This window comes from Otolemur garnettii, unplaced genomic scaffold, assembly GCF_000181295.1.
Source record: "Otolemur garnettii isolate 467f Iridium unplaced genomic scaffold, OtoGar3 scaffold00264, whole genome shotgun sequence".
Classification (NCBI taxonomy): domain Eukaryota; kingdom Metazoa; phylum Chordata; class Mammalia; order Primates; family Galagidae; genus Otolemur; species Otolemur garnettii.
The window spans coordinates 725,263-740,811 of NW_003852659.1; the positions used below are offsets into that span (position 1 = coordinate 725,263).

The 15,549-nt window shown below is 51.7% G+C and overlaps 1 protein-coding gene across 3 annotated transcripts in view; it reads left to right on the top strand.

Moving 5' to 3' along the window:
- Positions 1-13,870, top strand: part of PPP1R12C (protein phosphatase 1 regulatory subunit 12C) — a 22,664-nt gene extending 8,794 nt beyond the window's left edge. The window contains exons 4-22 of one of the 3 annotated variants that reach the window (XM_003802916.3): positions 4,064-4,223; positions 7,853-7,997; positions 8,082-8,156; positions 9,363-9,433; positions 9,505-9,632; positions 9,742-9,815; positions 9,942-10,100; positions 10,172-10,239; positions 10,526-10,663; positions 10,881-10,971; positions 11,107-11,187; positions 11,264-11,324; positions 11,480-11,565; positions 11,669-11,709; positions 11,786-11,879; positions 12,068-12,172; positions 12,875-12,925; positions 13,078-13,128; positions 13,222-13,870. In XM_003802916.3, the coding sequence (XP_003802964.1) occupies positions 4,064-4,223; positions 7,853-7,997; positions 8,082-8,156; positions 9,363-9,433; positions 9,505-9,632; positions 9,742-9,815; positions 9,942-10,100; positions 10,172-10,239; positions 10,526-10,663; positions 10,881-10,971; positions 11,107-11,187; positions 11,264-11,324; positions 11,480-11,565; positions 11,669-11,709; positions 11,786-11,879; positions 12,068-12,172; positions 12,875-12,925; positions 13,078-13,128; positions 13,222-13,308 (1,766 nt within the window). In that variant the 3' untranslated portion in view covers positions 13,309-13,870. The remainder of the gene's footprint in view (positions 1-4,063; positions 4,224-7,852; positions 7,998-8,081; positions 8,157-9,362; positions 9,434-9,504; positions 9,633-9,741; positions 9,816-9,941; positions 10,101-10,171; positions 10,240-10,525; positions 10,664-10,880; positions 10,972-11,106; positions 11,188-11,263; positions 11,325-11,479; positions 11,566-11,668; positions 11,710-11,785; positions 11,880-12,067; positions 12,173-12,874; positions 12,926-13,077; positions 13,129-13,221) is intronic. The other 2 variants (XM_012813468.2, XM_023508687.1) reach the window with 2 other exon arrangements.
- The last annotated feature ends 1,679 nt before the right edge of the window (positions 13,871-15,549 follow it).

Here is a 15,549-nt window from a genome sequence, read left to right on the forward strand (position 1 = left end):
GCTGGGGATTCGAACCCGCCACCTTGGGTGTACGTGGCTGGCGCCTTAGCCGGTTGAGCTATAGGCGCCGAGCCAAGCCATCCTCTTAGTTCAGCCTCCCACGTAGCTGGGGATATATGCTTGTGCCACCCTATCCAGCTAACTTTTCTCTTTCTTTTTTTTGAGACAGAGTCTCACTGTGTCACCCTCAGGAAAGTGCTGTGGCATCACAACTCAAAGCAACTTTAAACTCTTGGGCTTAAGTGACTCTTTTGCCTCAGCCTCCCAAGTAGCTGAGACTACAGGCACCCACCACAATGCCGGGCTGTTTTTTTGTTGCAGTTGTTTAGCTGGCCGAGGCTGGGTTCAAACCCACCACCCTCTGCCTATGTGGCTGGTGCCATAACCACTGTGCTGTGGGTGCTGAGCCTAATTTTTCTATTTTTTTGTAGAGATGGGGTCTTGCTGTATAGTCCAGGCTGATCCTCCTACCTTGACCTCTCAAAGTAGATTATAGGTATGAGCTACCTTGCCCAGCCTTATGATATATGTGGTAAGAGTATAACAAAGCACATGTTCATGAAAGCAAATTTGTGATTGTGTTAGCTTGGGGGCAGGAGGGAGTGGAATGAAATTGGGAGGGGGAGGCCTTCTGTTGGCTCTGTCACATTTTAATTTTTCAAGCAGAGTGGTAGTATATGGGAGTTCTTTCCCCAGTATCATCTAATGGGAATCCACTTATTTTTTTTTTTTTTGGCCAGGGCTGGGTTCGAACCCGCCACCTCTGGCATATTGGGCTGGTACCCTACTCCTTTAAGCCACAGGCACTGCTCCAAAATATACAGTAAAGATTTGAATTTTTTTTTTGCAGTTTTGGCCAGGGCTGGGCTTAAATCCACCACCCCCTGTATATGGGGCTGGCACCCTACTCCTTGAGCCACAGGCGCCACCACGGGAATCCATTTCAAGTCACAAGTGTAATTAAAATTTTTCATTATATCTTTGAGTTGACTGAGAAGCAAAATAAATTAAAAGTTAAGACTGGCTCAGTGCCTGTAGGTACAGTGGTTATGGTAACAGCCACGTACACCAAGGCTGGCGGGGAAGAACCGGCCCAGGCCAGCTAAACAACAATGTCAACTCAACAAAAAATAGCTGGACATTGTCGTGGGCACCTGTAGTCCCAGCTACTTGGGAGGCTGAGGCAAGAGAATTGCTTAAGCCCAAGAGTTAGAGGTTGCTGTGAGCTGTGATGCCACCGCACTCTACCCATGGTGACATAGTGAGACTGTCTCAAAAAAGAAAAAAAAATAGGGCGGTGCCTGTGACTCAGTGAGTAGGCCGCCAGCCCCATATACTGAGGGTGGGGGTTTAAGCCCGGCCCCAGCTGAACTGCAACAACAACAACAAAAATGGCCGGCATTCTGGTGAGTGCCTGTAGTCCTGGCTACTGGGGAGGCTGAGACAAGAGAATCGCCTGAACCCAGGAGTTGGAGGTTGCTGTGGGCTGTGTGACGTCTCTGCACTCTACCGAGGGCGATAAAGTGAGACTCTGTCTCTACAAAATAAATAAACAAAAAGAATAAGTTAAAATACCATAAAATTTTCAAGTTGGGTGCATTTTAGAAAGTTAAAAAAAGTAGAGTTAATTTTAATAATAGATTCTCTATAACCTAGCATATCTTTTGTTTTTTTTTTAAATTGAGACAGTCTCACTTTGTCACCCTCTGTAGAGACTGTGGCATTATAGCTCACAGCAGCCTCAAATTCTTGGGCTCAAGTGATTCTCTTGCCTAAACCTCCCTAGTACCTGGGACTACGGCCCCTGCCACAATGTTTGGCTATTTTTTTTGTTGTTGTTTAGCAGGCCCAGACCAAGTTCACATACACCAGCCCTGGAGCATGTGGCCAGCACCCTAACCACTGAGCTATGGGCGCCCAGCCTAACCTAGTATATATCTAAAAGGTTGTCATTTCAACATGTAGTCAGGACCCAAGTACAATTTGTGAGTCGCTTTATCTTTTTTTTTTGTGCTTTGCAGTCTGGAGTACACTTCACATTCACAACATGTCTGTGTATTAGGTCCATCCAAGTGCTTATGTGGAATAACTGGCATGGCTGTGGCTGTTGGTAGGATAGCCCAGCCCTATGTAGTGTTTTGGTAAGGGTGAAAAATCTCATTTGAGCAGTGCCTGTGGCTCAGTGGGTAGGATGCTGGCCCTATATACCAAGGGGGGCGAGTTCAAACCTGGCCCTGGCCAAACTGCTACAAAAAATAGCCGGGTGTTGTGGCGGTCACCTGTAGTCCCAGCTACCTGGGAGGCTGAGGCAAGAGAATTGCCTAAGCCCAGGAGTTGGAGGTTGCTATGAGCTGTGACACCATGACACTCTACTGAGGGCAATAAAGTGAGACTCTGTCTCTACAAAAAAAAAAAAAAGAAAAGAAAAATCTCACCATTGAAAAAAATAATAGACAAAACAACCTTCCCAGGAAAAATAGTAAACATTTCTAGAAAATACAACTTTTACTTGCTGTCTCAAGAGTTTGTAGCATACAAAAGAATATTCTCAGTTATAGTCAACACATAAGATTTGGACCTCGAGAAGGCTACCTGTTTTGATAATTCTTTTTTCCCCCAGAATCTCACTCTGTTGCCCATAGAGTGCTATGGCCTCAGCTTAGCTCACAGCAACCTCAAACGCCTGGGCTCAAATGATCCTTCTGCCTCAGCCTCTCGAAGTAGCTGGGACTACAAGTGCCTGCCATCATGCCTGGCCAATTTTTCTATTTTTAGTGAAGGGTCTCACTCTTCCTCAGGTTGGTCTCATATTCACGAGCTCAAGTGATTCTCTTCCATTGACCTCTCTGAGTGCTGGGATTACAGGTGTGAGCCACCATACCTACCCGTGTTTTGTTTTGTTTTTCTTTTTTTGAGACAGAGTCTCACTATGTTGCCCTCAGTAGAGTGCCGGGCGTCACAGCTCACAGCAACCTCAAACTCTCAGGCTTAAGCGATTCTCTTGTCTCAGCCTCCCAAGTAGCTGGGACTACAGGTGCTTACCACAATGCCTGGCTATTTTTTGGTTGTAGTTGTCATTGTTGTTTGGCAGGCCCAGGCTGGATTTGAACCCACTAGCTCTGGTGTATGTGGCTGGTGCCTTAGCCACTGAGCTACAGGTGCCAAGCACTAGCCATGTTTTGATAATTTTAAGTCACAACTTACCTTTTGCATCTATAAATGTCATGCAGCAATCAAATGCAGTGAATCTGACTCATGGGTAGCAAGCTTTGCGTTTACCAGATTGCTTTGGTAACACGTTTGCTAATAGGGACTAAAACCTCAGTAGGAAAGAAGCTGCTGCCTTTTTTTTTTTTTGAGACAGAGTCTCACTATGTCCCCCTTGGTATAGTGCCCTGCCATCACAGCTCACAGCAACCTCAAACTCTTGGGTTTAAGCGATTCTCTTGCTTCAGCCTCCTAAGTAGCTGGGACTATAGGCACCTACCACCTGCCTGGCTATTTTTTTCTGTTGTTGTAGTTGTCGTTGTTTAGCAGGCCCGGGCCGGGCTTGAACCCGCTACTCTCTGTGTATGTGGCTGGTGCCTTTACTCACTGAGCTATGTGCGGAGAAAGCTGTTGCCTTAATGACATGAATACTTTGGTTGATTTTTGCTTAGTTCATCCTATTCATGGGTGATAAAAGTGATAATAGAGATAAAACGTATGAAGATGCTGTGTTAAGGATTATACTGGTAGTGATAGAAGAAGTTAGGTATAATAAAACATTGGATTTACTCAGTAAATTTTAGGCAGGTTTTATATTAATAATAAAGGTGAATCCCTGGTTGAAATGGGAAAAGGCCTGTCATTTCTATTTTCTAGAAGCTTAGCAGTGACTCAAACTCTTAATGGGACCCAAGACTACACATAGCATAGTTGGGAAACCATTGAGCTAGCCCAAACCTTCTGAGTCAAAAAGGGTACATAAGGGTCCTAGGACCAGGAAAGTCCTGGATGTAGCCCTAGGTTTACCAGACAATAGGATTTGAGACCCATCTATTGCTTCTTCTCATCCTCCCAGGTGTGGATGTGGAGGCAGCCAAACGGGCAGAGGAAGAACTGCTGCTTCATGATACAAGGTGCTGGCTGAATGGGGGTGCCATGCCAGAGGCCCGGCACCCCCGCACTGGGGCTTCTGCCCTGCACGTGGCTGCTGCCAAGGGCTACATTGAGGTGATGAGGTGAGCTGGGCCAATTTGTTCTCTTCTTAGACCTTATACTTTCCCTTTCTTTTCTATGTACCTAAGACCATGTATTTCTCTCTAAATATGGCCTTAGCTGTACCCATGAGTTTTGACATGTAGTGTTTTTCATTGTCGTTCAGCATAAACATTTCCCGATTTGTAATCTTTTCCCTTTTGACCCCTTTTGTTTAGAAGTGTGTCCTTAGGCTTGGCGCCTGTGCCTCAAGTGGCTAAGGTGCCAGCTACATACACCAGAGCTGGCAGGTTCGAATCCAGCCCAGGCCTGCCAAACAACAATGACAACTACAACCAAAAAATAGCTGGGCATTGTGGTGGGTGCCTGCAGTCCCAGCTACTTGGGAGGCTGAGGCAAGAGAAGCCCAGGAGTTGGAGGTTATTTTGTTACTCATTTCCTGGCTTAATTGCATTATGGTCATAGAATGAATTGTGTATGATTCCACCTTTTGAAATTTATTGAGGTTGGACTTACACTCCAGAATCTGTAAGCTGGAAAAGAATGGTGTTGTCAAGTACTATGTTCTATCTATGGGTTAGTAGGTCAGCTTGGCAATCATGCTGCTTAAACCTAAACCTTCCACATATTATCCTCACTGCCCCCTGCTTATTCTATCACTGACTGTGATATGAGAGGGTTGTTAAAATTTCTTGCTACAATTGTGGATGTTGCCTGTTTCTCCTTGTGGTTCTGTCAGTTTTAATTTAGTAGATTTTAAGACTAGGTTGCATATGTATTGAAAATTGCTGTAGTAGATAGTCCTTTTCTGTCATCCTCACCTCAGTCTTACGTCTTGTTTTGTCTCTGTTTGACTACCTTCTCCTTTTCTGTTGATGTAGTTGGTTCCAGTTCTCATCTTCAGGCTCTGCATTGTGTTTTCAGTTACTTCTCTCTCTTGTGATAATACATATTATTCTAGTATTTTAGTATGAACATATAGTTAAGAAGAATCCCTCCATCTCTCTGCTCACCTTAGTGTTGATTAATTTTCAGCAGGTTTTTTTTTTTCTTTCAGCGAGGTACTTAAGAGGACCCTGCATAGCTCCCAGCATATAGCCCACCTGCTTAGCACCTGCTGTGGATGTAGGACACCTTGTCCTCCATAGTTCCAACAAAAGTCCCAACCCTGTTGCTTGCTGGGCCACCTTGGTCACCTGCCCATCCCTGAACTGATTCTTGTGGCTGGGGGGACTAGATAGTAAAAGACCAGGCCCTGTGATATGCCCAGCCCTACAGGCTTTTCTCTTCTCCCATGGCCTCTCGCCCCGAGTCCCAGGTGGCTGCATTGTCATTTGCCATTGTATCTGCATCCCAGGCAGCAGAAAAATGGAGAGGACAAAGGGAGCAAATGTTTGTTCCTTTTAAAAGAACAATCTGGAAGTTGTGTGAACCACTTAAAGTGTTGACATCCCATTCCCAGACCCTTGTCACCTGTCCATTCTTAGCTGCAAGGGACACTGGGACATCTGTCTTCAGCCGATTGACCTTGTGTCCAGCTAGAAGTCAAATGTTGTTATTAAAGGGAGAAGGAGGCTGGGTGTGGTTGCTCATACCTGTAATCCTAACACTTTGGGAGGCTGAGACAGGTGGATTGCTTGAGCTCAGGAGTTTGAGATCAGCCTGAGCAAGAGTGAGATCCCTTGTTTACTAAAAATAGAAAAATTAGCTGGGCGCAGTGGCAGGTGCCTTTAGTCCCAGCTACTCAGGAGGCTGAAGTAAGAGGATCATCTGAGCCCAGGAGTTTGAGGTTGCTGTAAGCTATGAGGCCACAATACTCTACCTAGGGTTACAGAGTGAGACTCTGTCTCAAAAAACAAAGCCAAAAAAAGGGGTGGGGAGTAGAAAGAGAGCTGGGTATATAGATGTGTATAAGCAGCCTCACTCTGCTGTGGAATGGAAGCATTTGGACTTAGACATAGTCACTGACTAATCTCATCACTGCCCTCTGTGTGTGCTCTTGTTTGCACTCAGACTCTTTGACTGCATCTTTTTTTTTTTTTGAGACAGAGCCTCAAGCTGCCCCCCTGGGTAGAGTGCCTTGGCATCAAAGCTCACAGCAACCTCCAATTCCTGGGCTCAAGCGAGTCTCCAGCCTCAGCCTCCCAAGTAGCTGGGACCACAGGCGCCCACCACAACGCCCGGCAGCTTTTTGGTTGCAGCCATCATTGTTGTTTGGCGGGCTGGGCTGGATTCGAACCCTCCACCTTAGGTGTATGTGGCTGGCGCCTTAGCCGCTTGAGCCACAGGCGCCGAGCTGACTGCATTTTTAAAAGAATGTAACTGGCCTCTTGTTAAAGTGGCAGAATAGAGGTATACATTTATTTGACACTATTCATTCAGTGCTTACTTTCTGTGTACCTTTTGTGTGCTAAGCAGTCTTTTGGGAGCTGGAGACACAGGATGAACAGATCTGGGCCCACCTGTAGCTCAGAGTCTCATGGGGAGACAGATAGACAGACTGTTTGGATTAGTTATTGCTATGCACTGCGGGATATTGAGCAGCTTATCTGGGCTCTGCCCCATGGATATTGGGAGCAGCCCTGTGTGAGAGCCAAAAATGTCTCTGGACATGGCCACATGTCCCCTGGGGGATAGCATTGTCCCAACTAAGAAGTGCTAGCTTAGTAGGATCTAAATAGGGAGGTGTGTGTGCTGGAGAAGGGCCTGCCTGAAATTTGGTGGTCAGGAGACAGTAGGGCCTGCATGTGACAGCTGTAAGTGAGGAGGCCCAGGGTGGGGGCCCAGCTGGCCAGGGCAGAGTGAGTGCAGTGCAGCATGGGAAAGGTGAGGGCTAGGGTGGCCGGGCCAGAGAGAGGGCCTTGTGTTAAAGAGGTTTATTTATAAACATCTCCTTCTGCCCATTTGCTCCCAGTTTTCTTTAGCTTTTTCTCACTGACACAGACCTCATTTCTCTTTTCTAAAAATAGGTCCATCCTACCCTGAGCTGGGTTTAGAGACGTTCCTTGGACTTAGAACCCTGCTTTGTCCCTGAATTGAAGGGTCTAAGGTGGTTATTATTTTCAGAAAATCGCCTAAGCCAGGGTTTCTCAACCTTGGCATTAGTGACATTTTGGGCAAGGCCATTCTGTGCTGTGGGCTGTCCTGACACCGCCGGGTGCTGAGCAGCATTGCGGCCTGCACTAGTAGGGGCAGAGCAAGGTTTCCAGACCTTGGTCATGTCACCTGAGGGGCAGCATTGTGGTGGTTGGGAATCACTGCTCTAAGCCAGCTGGGGTCCTGGGATACTACTGCTGAGAGGTGGCCCCTTTGGGGGTCCCCATCCTTTGACAGGCTTGGGAGTGGCAGGGGAACACTGCACCACTCACCTCTGGGGCTGCCACCTCAGAACCCACTGTTGGTACAAGGGGAAGGTTTCAGAGGTCACTGGCTGAGCCAGGGTTTAACTTTTAGCAGACATGGGGGAAGGGCATGGTTGGGTGGCAGAGAGACCACTGTGGTGGTGGGGAGGTTGGGACAGTTTTGATGTTGTGACATCTGGAGCTGCAGCAGCAGTATGACCAGTGGAAAGCAGCCCTCAGCCCAGGTCCCTGTTGTGGCTCTTGACCCTGAACCCCCATAGTCCCTTAACCCTGAGACCCCTTGCCCCTAGGCTTCTCCTTCAGGCTGGCTACAACCCAGAGCTCCGAGATGGGGATGGCTGGACCCCCCTGCACGCGGCGGCCCACTGGGGTGTGGAGGATGCCTGCCGTCTGCTGGCCGAGCACGGAGGGGGCATGGACTCGCTGACCCACGCGGTGAGGGCTAGGTGCCCAGGAAAGGTGGGGCTGGGGGCCCTGTGTCTCCTTCTTTATCTTCCCCTTCTCTGCCCCACCCCCTAGGGGCAGCGTCCTTGTGACCTGGCTGATGAGGAAGTGCTGAGCCTGTTGGAGGAACTGGCCCAGAAACAGGAGGACGTAAGTCTTAGGCCCAGGCTTTCCCTCTTCTCTCTCCGTTCTTTGGAGGAGGCTGGGGAGGGGGTATCTGTGTCCCCTGACTTTCTGACACCCACTGCCCCAGGGATCTGCTCTGCCCCACCCCTGGCCCTGGTGGATGCCCTGTGTGGGCATGGACTGATGTGTAGCCACAGAGCTTCCTGGCTGCCTGGCCGGGAGACAGGAGGAGGATTCAGACAGGGATTGTCTGCCTAGACTCAGGCTAGGCTTGTCACTGCCAAGATGTCCCCTACCTAGCCATGGGCAGGCCTTCTTGTGAAGTGAAAGATTAAGTCTGCCTGGGCCAGAATCCCAGCTCTGCTGTGGGAGCTGTAGTCGCAGCTACTCTCTGGGGCGCAGCCTCCTCTATAAGATGGAGTGGTAAAAGCAGCACCTTACCCTGTGAGGATCACATGTGGTATCATGTGGATTATGCTGTTTGTTACTGAACAAAAGCACTGAGATTCCTGCCTGGCACACAGGAAACACTAGTGGCTCGCAGGAAACACATCCCAGGCCAGCCTAGAGTTTCTGAGGAGTGAGCAGGTGGGCAGAAATCTCTTCTTAAGGGTTGACAGTAGTGATGCTGAGGCTGCCAGACACAGGTTAGAACAGTCTCGGCTCCAGCTTGGTGAATTCAGACTCTTCCCTGGGTGCCAGGGTATTCTCCTGGTCCTGAGCGAACAGCATATGCAAAGGCTGGGTGGGGGAGGGCAGGAAACACAGCTCATGAGAGCCGGGCTGGGTGTCTGAGGACTCTTTCTGGAAGCCATGAGCAGCGCTACAGTATTCAGATACTCAGAGTATGCCAGATGGCAGGAATCCTGGTGGGAGTTGCAGAGGCATGGAGGTGTGAGAACCAGCAGCAGCCTGGGAGGCCACCAGGAGGAAGAGGCTTCAGGAGGCTTGGCCAGTGTCCTGAGTGTGCTACAGGGTCAGGGAGCAGGTCACCCTGGGAGGTAGTAAGACCTTCTGGGGATGGGATTGGAGGTGTCCCACGGGGGAGAGAGAATAGGCGGTGCCTGCCTGTGGCCTCTCCAGTCACATTGGACCCAGGTGAATTGCTGCCATCTTCAGGAAAATCTGCAGGGTCTATAAGTGCTCTGTGCTGTTCAGGCATGCTGTGTGGTGGTGTCAAGGGGCTGGGGTATGTTCCTTCTTCCCAGCAGCCTGCTTCCCTCCTTACAGCTTCGGAACCGAAAGGAAGGCTCCCCAAGCAAGTCACAGGAGCCCCCAGTTCTCCCCAGCAAACACAGAAGGTACATGGCAGGAAAAGCCCCCGGGGTGCTGATCCCTCAGCTTGGGTCTCAGCACCGCCCCCTCCCAGCAGGAGCTCTGTATGTCGTCTGAGCAGCCGTGAGAAGATTTCCCTCCAGGATCTGTCCAAGGAACGCCGGCCTGGTGGGGCTGGGGAGCCCCCCATCCAGGATGAGGATGAGGGAGAAGAAGCTCCCACGGGTGAGGGGCCAGAGCCTGGACTCTGGATCTGAGGGACGAGGGCTGGGTTCTCTGGTCCTTGGAGGCCAGTGGCATCTTCTGTGACCTCCCCCACGTGTCTGCACAACAGGGTCAGCCCCCACGGAACCCAGGGCTCTCAATGGAGTCTCTTCCCTTCTGCCCCCCAGCCCTAAGGGCTCCAAGGTGAGTCTGGCTGCACTTCTCTCAAGTGACCAGATGGCAGTTTGCTGCAGTCCTTTGGGGGATTAACACTTACAGTCTGGGATGAGGGACCCTTTCTCTACATTTGAGACTTCCTCCTTTCCCCAGATGCCTGGAGAAGCCCCCTTCTCCCGGCACTTTGGCCTCCAGAAGACAGGGAGCTCTGGGACCTTGGGACCCCCAGCAAGGTGGGGAGCTGAAGGAGCCCCTGGGACGGGGCTGCAGCGTTCAGCTTCATCCTCTTGGCTGGAAGGGACCTCCACCCAGGTGAGTAGGGTGCTGTGGAGAGGATCAGGGCCTCAACCCAGTTGAATACCTGCTCCACCCCTCTTCTACAGACCACAGAGCTCCGTCTTGCCAGGATTACCCCGACCCCCTCTTGGAAGGTGCTGGAACCCTCTGCCCTGTGAGTGCCAAGAGCCTGGGCTGGGGGGTGGGAGCAGTCTGGTTCCAGTCCTTAGCATGGCCTGAGCCTCTCCATTGCTATTCTTGCTCTATTTCTGCTGCCAATATGCTTTATGCTTCTGAGGTAGTCGGTAACCTGCTAGCCTCTTCATGGCTGTTTGTGTCTTTTCTGTTACATTTGACTCTGCTGTGACAGAGACAACTCATTTCTTTTGTTCACTGCTATATCTCCAGTGCAGGGCCCATAGCGTGAGCCCGAGTAATATTTGTTGAATGAATTCACTCAGGTCTGAGGTTACCAAGCCTGATCCTCCCTTGGATAGTGCTGCTCCTCCCCCCAGGATTCTGGAGCCTGAATCCCCAGTGAAGTCAAATGTCCCTACAGCCTCTTCAGTGGCCCCAGTGGACTCCCGAGACCGTCGGAGGTGTGTAAAGCCAGGGCAGAAAGCTATAACCTCCCCAGCTGGGAGATACCACATTCCACAGGAGTCCCCAAGGCTTTGGGTGGGCTCTTAAGAGTCTTCTGGGAGAGTCTTCTAGGAGAGGAGGTCCTCTCTGACAGAATGTGCCCTCGAAGGGTGTCAGCCATGGGGGAATAGGGGCCCAGGGGACCCTATCTCAGGTTGCGGGTCTTTTGCTCAGGACCTACCAGATGCCTGTTCGAGATGAGGAGTCTGAATCCCAGAGGAAAGCTCGCTCCCGCCTCATGCGCCAGTCTCGGAGGTCTACACAGGTGCAGTGGGCGGGCTGGGGGCCTGGACCCCTAAGTTTGGGGTAGGAGGGCCTAGGAAGGACCTCTGGATCTAAGGGAGGAGGGGCTTGGGTCCTAGATTCTGGACAGTCTCTGACTGTCTCCTCTCCCTGCCAGGGTGTGACTCTGACAGACTTGAAGGAAGCAGAGAAGGCTGCAGGGAAGTCCCCAGACCCTGAGAAGTCCCTGCACAGCCTGGTAAGCCGGGTTAGATGAGGGTGCAGTGGGTAGTGCAGGGTCCCTGTGCCTGACTCTGCCTCCACCCCTCTGGTAGGAACCTTCTCGCAGGCCCCGAGTCCCTGGAGTTGAGATTGCTGACGGCCCTGCCCAGAGAGGTGAGGTCTGCTCTCTGGGGAAGATACTGCCAGGGACCAACCCACTTTGTCCCATGAAGTCTTCCTCTTTTCCTGAGGGATTGGGTGCAGGAACCAGACATTGTAGAGGTGGCCCCCTCCAGAGGTGTTTGGGCTGACTCCTGCCCCTCCCCCAGCAGAGGCGCCTGATGGGCAGGGGCAGGGACCACATGCTGCTGGGGAGCACCACAAGGTCGGCAAGGAGTGGCGGGGGCCTGCGGAGGTGAGGGGCTCAGGTGGGCTGAGCTGGTGCTGAGGGTGGGCCTGGTGTGGGACCACCCCATCCCAAATGTGCCAAGCCACACTCTCAAGCCCATCATCCTCAGGGGGAGGAGGCGGAGCCGGCATCCGGTAGCCTGGAGTCCAGGTAGGGGCGGAGGCAGGGAAGGGGTTGGGCAGTGCGTGGGGCTGCAGGTGCCCTGACCATGTTCTACCCTCCGCAGCACTCTTGAGTACAGACCCTCAGCCCGCAGGCAGCAGAATCTCAACCCAGACTCTGAGCCAGAATCAGAGCAGCCTGATGGAGGCTTCCGAAAGGTTCGGGATTCCCACTCCACCATTGGTGCCATTAATACCATCCCTATCACCCTTTATTTTCCTGCCTTACTGTCTCCTGTTGGGTGGCTCTGTCTGCTAGATGTCCTCATACCGCCTTGTCCCGCCTCTCCCAACCTGTTGTACCCAGGGCTGGCAAGCCTGACCTCCTGCCTCCTCTTTGCCCTCAGCTGTATGTGGAGCTGCGCAGGGAGAATGAGCGGCTCCGAGAGGCCCTAACTGAGACCACTCTGCGGCTGGCACAACTCAAGGTGGAGCTGGAACGGGCCACGCAGGTCAGAGGCCGAGGCCCTGGATGTGGCAGGGACCGCTGGGAGGCAGAGCCTGAGATAAGAGGGGCGGTCTGGGCTGGGCTCTTCCTGGCTTGCGGTTTGGCTAGGGCCTGGTTGGGGGTGGTGTCTGAGCAAAGGGGGTGGGGCCAAGAACTAAGGAGGTGAGGTCTGAGCAATGGGGGCGAAGAGAGGGGTGGGGTTTCGGCTTCTGGGCGGTAGAGTCTGTAGAAGGTGGTGTGTGAGCAATGAGGCCTGAGGCTAGGGCTTCTGAGAGGCAGGGCCTGACTCTGGAGGGAGTCTGAACTGGGCTCAGCTTTTGAAAGGGTAGGACCTGGCTGGGCGCCCTTAGCTTAGTGGTTAGGATGCCACCCACATACACTGGGGCACGTGGGTTTGAACCTGGCTCAGGCTTGTAGTCCCAGCTACTCAGGAGGGTGAGGCAGGAGAAACTTGAGCCCAAGAGTTTGAGGTTGCTGTGAGCTGTGATGTTATGGCACTCTATACCAAGGACGATATAGTGAGACTGTCTCAAAAAAAAAGAGGGTGGGACCTTAGGGAGACAGAGTCTGAGTGATAAGTGGAGTTTGAGCTGGGTTCAGCTTTTCGGGGGAGTGGGGCTAGGACCTTGAGGGTACGGCCTGAAAATTCCCTACTGTGATCTTCGCTTCTCCTTCCTGACTCCTGGTCTTTCTCTGTCCTCACCAGAGGCAGGAACGCTTTGCTGAGAGGCCGGCCCTTCTAGAGCTGGAGAGATTTGTGAGTAGTGGTAGCTGGGATGGGTGCCAGAGGTATCCCTGGCCTTATACCCACAAGGGTCAACCAAGGGAGCCACACTGCTGTTCTAAGCTGTCCCTCAGCTTTCCCCATAATTCTTAGCCTCACTGTTTCACCTTCCCCATTCATTCCAGGAGCGACGGGCCCTGGAGCGCAAGGCTGCAGAGCTGGAGGAGGAGCTAAAGGTGGGCCCTCATGGGGTGCTGCGAGCAGAGGACGAGGGTGGGTAGGGGCTCAGCCTGCCAGAGCCACTCAGCTGACCTTGTCCTTTCCCCCAGGCCCTGTCTGACCTCCGCGCTGATAACCAGCGTCTCAAGGATGAGAATGCAGCGCTGATCCGTGTCATCAGCAAACTTTCCAAGTGACTCTGGGGGACTTTCCCACACCCGTATTTATACAGCTGCTTCTGTCACATGCACCCCTTCCCCCACTTGAACACGAGTGACAGGGCTCCAGGGAAAGTCTCTGAGAAGCCATAACCTCCTCTTGGGATCTCTGGACTAGGAGGCGAGCACAGTCCCCAGAAGCCAAGGGAGCTACCTGAGGCCATGATGGAGGTGGGAGGCCCACTCAGGTAAGGGGAACATCGCCAGAAGGGACCAGGGCTGGAGATAGGACCAGGAAGGAACTGAGGACCAAGAAGCTCAAGGATCAGTAGCCAGGACCAGAGTAGCTGCCCAGAGGTCCCTACCTCACGTGTGATGCCACCCAATCACCCCTGCCCCTCTTGAGCAGGGATCCAAGAATGTGCCAAGAGCCCCACTGGCCTCAGCCAGGTGGGGCTGTATATAGGGTCCATGTGCAATAGGGAGGGATGTCTTCTATTTTTTGCTGCCCCCTCCCAACCCACTGTCTGGGGCAGGGGGAGAAGGTATTTTCGAGACAAAGCACAGGCACCTCAAATAAAAATTGTGAAGTTGCCACTCAGTGACTGTGCCCCAGCCAGAGGTAGGGCACTATTTCCTGCTTCTGTGCTCAAGGGCTCTGCGTGTCCATGACCAAACCACTGGGCCATTTGGGTGGAGTGCCAAGGGATGATGCTCACAGGTGTTGGGAGGGAACTTCAGGAGGAGTGTCCAGTTGGAACAAAGGTCTCAAGCCAGGGCTGGTATCATCACAGGGCAAGGTGGTCAGTGGAGAGGCTGACAGTGTAGGATCAGCCAGATAAGACCCTGGGGGCTGTGAATGTTGAGCTGGGAGCTTATGTAGGCCATCAGTGCCTTTGAAACAATTGCCAACCTTTAAACTTGAGCACTTTACATATAAATATCAGGAGTTTTGGATTTTGTTTAAAAAAAAAAAAGGAAGCTATGAGCTTTCAGTCCTGCCTGCATGGCAACAATTGACTGTAGCTGAGTAGAAGCTGTCTTAGATGGGGGATTTGTTCATTCTGTCACCTCTTCTTTAATAACTGCTGGTCACATTCTACTTACAAGGTCCTGTTTTACCCTCTGGTGTGACAGTAGCAAACAAAACAGGCAAAGACCCAATACCTTGTAGAAGGGAAGCATCTGGTGCTAAAGCAAATGTGTTTCAGGTGGTGGTGCCCTGGAGGAGTGGGCGGGGGGGGGGCACACGCACCTATTTCAGGGTGGTCTAGATTGGCACAAACAGATACTTGGAGGTTGCAGCAAGTGAGCTGTGTAGGTGTTTGAGGGTAGGGTCGTGTAGATGATGAGAACCACATGTGCAAAGGCCTGGAATAGACGCATGCTTGCCAGGCTGAGGTGCAGTAAGGCTGGAGGTAGCAGGGGGTAGATGAGGTTAGTGGCCCTGGTAAGGACTTGGGCTGTGAAGGGGCCTCGGGTGACAGGTTTTCTTTGGTCCTTCTGGCTGCTGTGCTGAGAATGGACTGGGACTTCGTGATAAAGATATTACTGGTACAGTCCCAACAGGAGACTATGGTGTTTTTGACCAGGGTGATGACAGTGGAGATGGTGAGAAATGGTCCGATCCTGGGAATATTGGAAGATGTGGCTGTCAGGATGTTTCCATGAGTTGGTTTGTGTTGGGAGTAGGGCTGAAGCCTGGTTTATGGGTCTCTTGTCTGGTTCCTATGGGCATTTCAGTTTGCAGCTCAGATGTGAGCCATGGGCCATATGGAGGTGGGAGAAATGCAGCAAGGTTTGGGTCCCTTGTATTTCTGGGACCTCTCTTAGAAATAAAAGGTAGGGCCCTAGGCAAGAAGTTGAAGGATGATTGCACACCCTCTAGGGCCAATGTTATTCTGGGTAGAAGGAACAGCATGAACCAAGGCCTGGTAAGAAGAGGAATGAGAGCCCTGTGGCCTAGGAAGCCTGGCAGTCACCAATTCTTGACCCCAAGATGGGGCTTGGATTTTATCTGATGGACCATGGGGAGCTAAGGCAGGTATGTGAGTAGGGGATGGGGGCAAGGCTGATGTGGAAAGGGGTCTTGGATGTCTAAAATGGTCAGGTTCTAGGCCTGTAATCCTAGCATTCTGGGAGGCTGAGGCAGGTGGATTGCCTTAGCTCACAGGTTTGAGACCAGACTGAGCCAGAGTGAGACCTCATCTCTAAAAATAGCCGGGCACTGTGGCAAGCGCCTATAGTCCTAGCTACTTGGGAGGCTGAAGCAAGAGAATT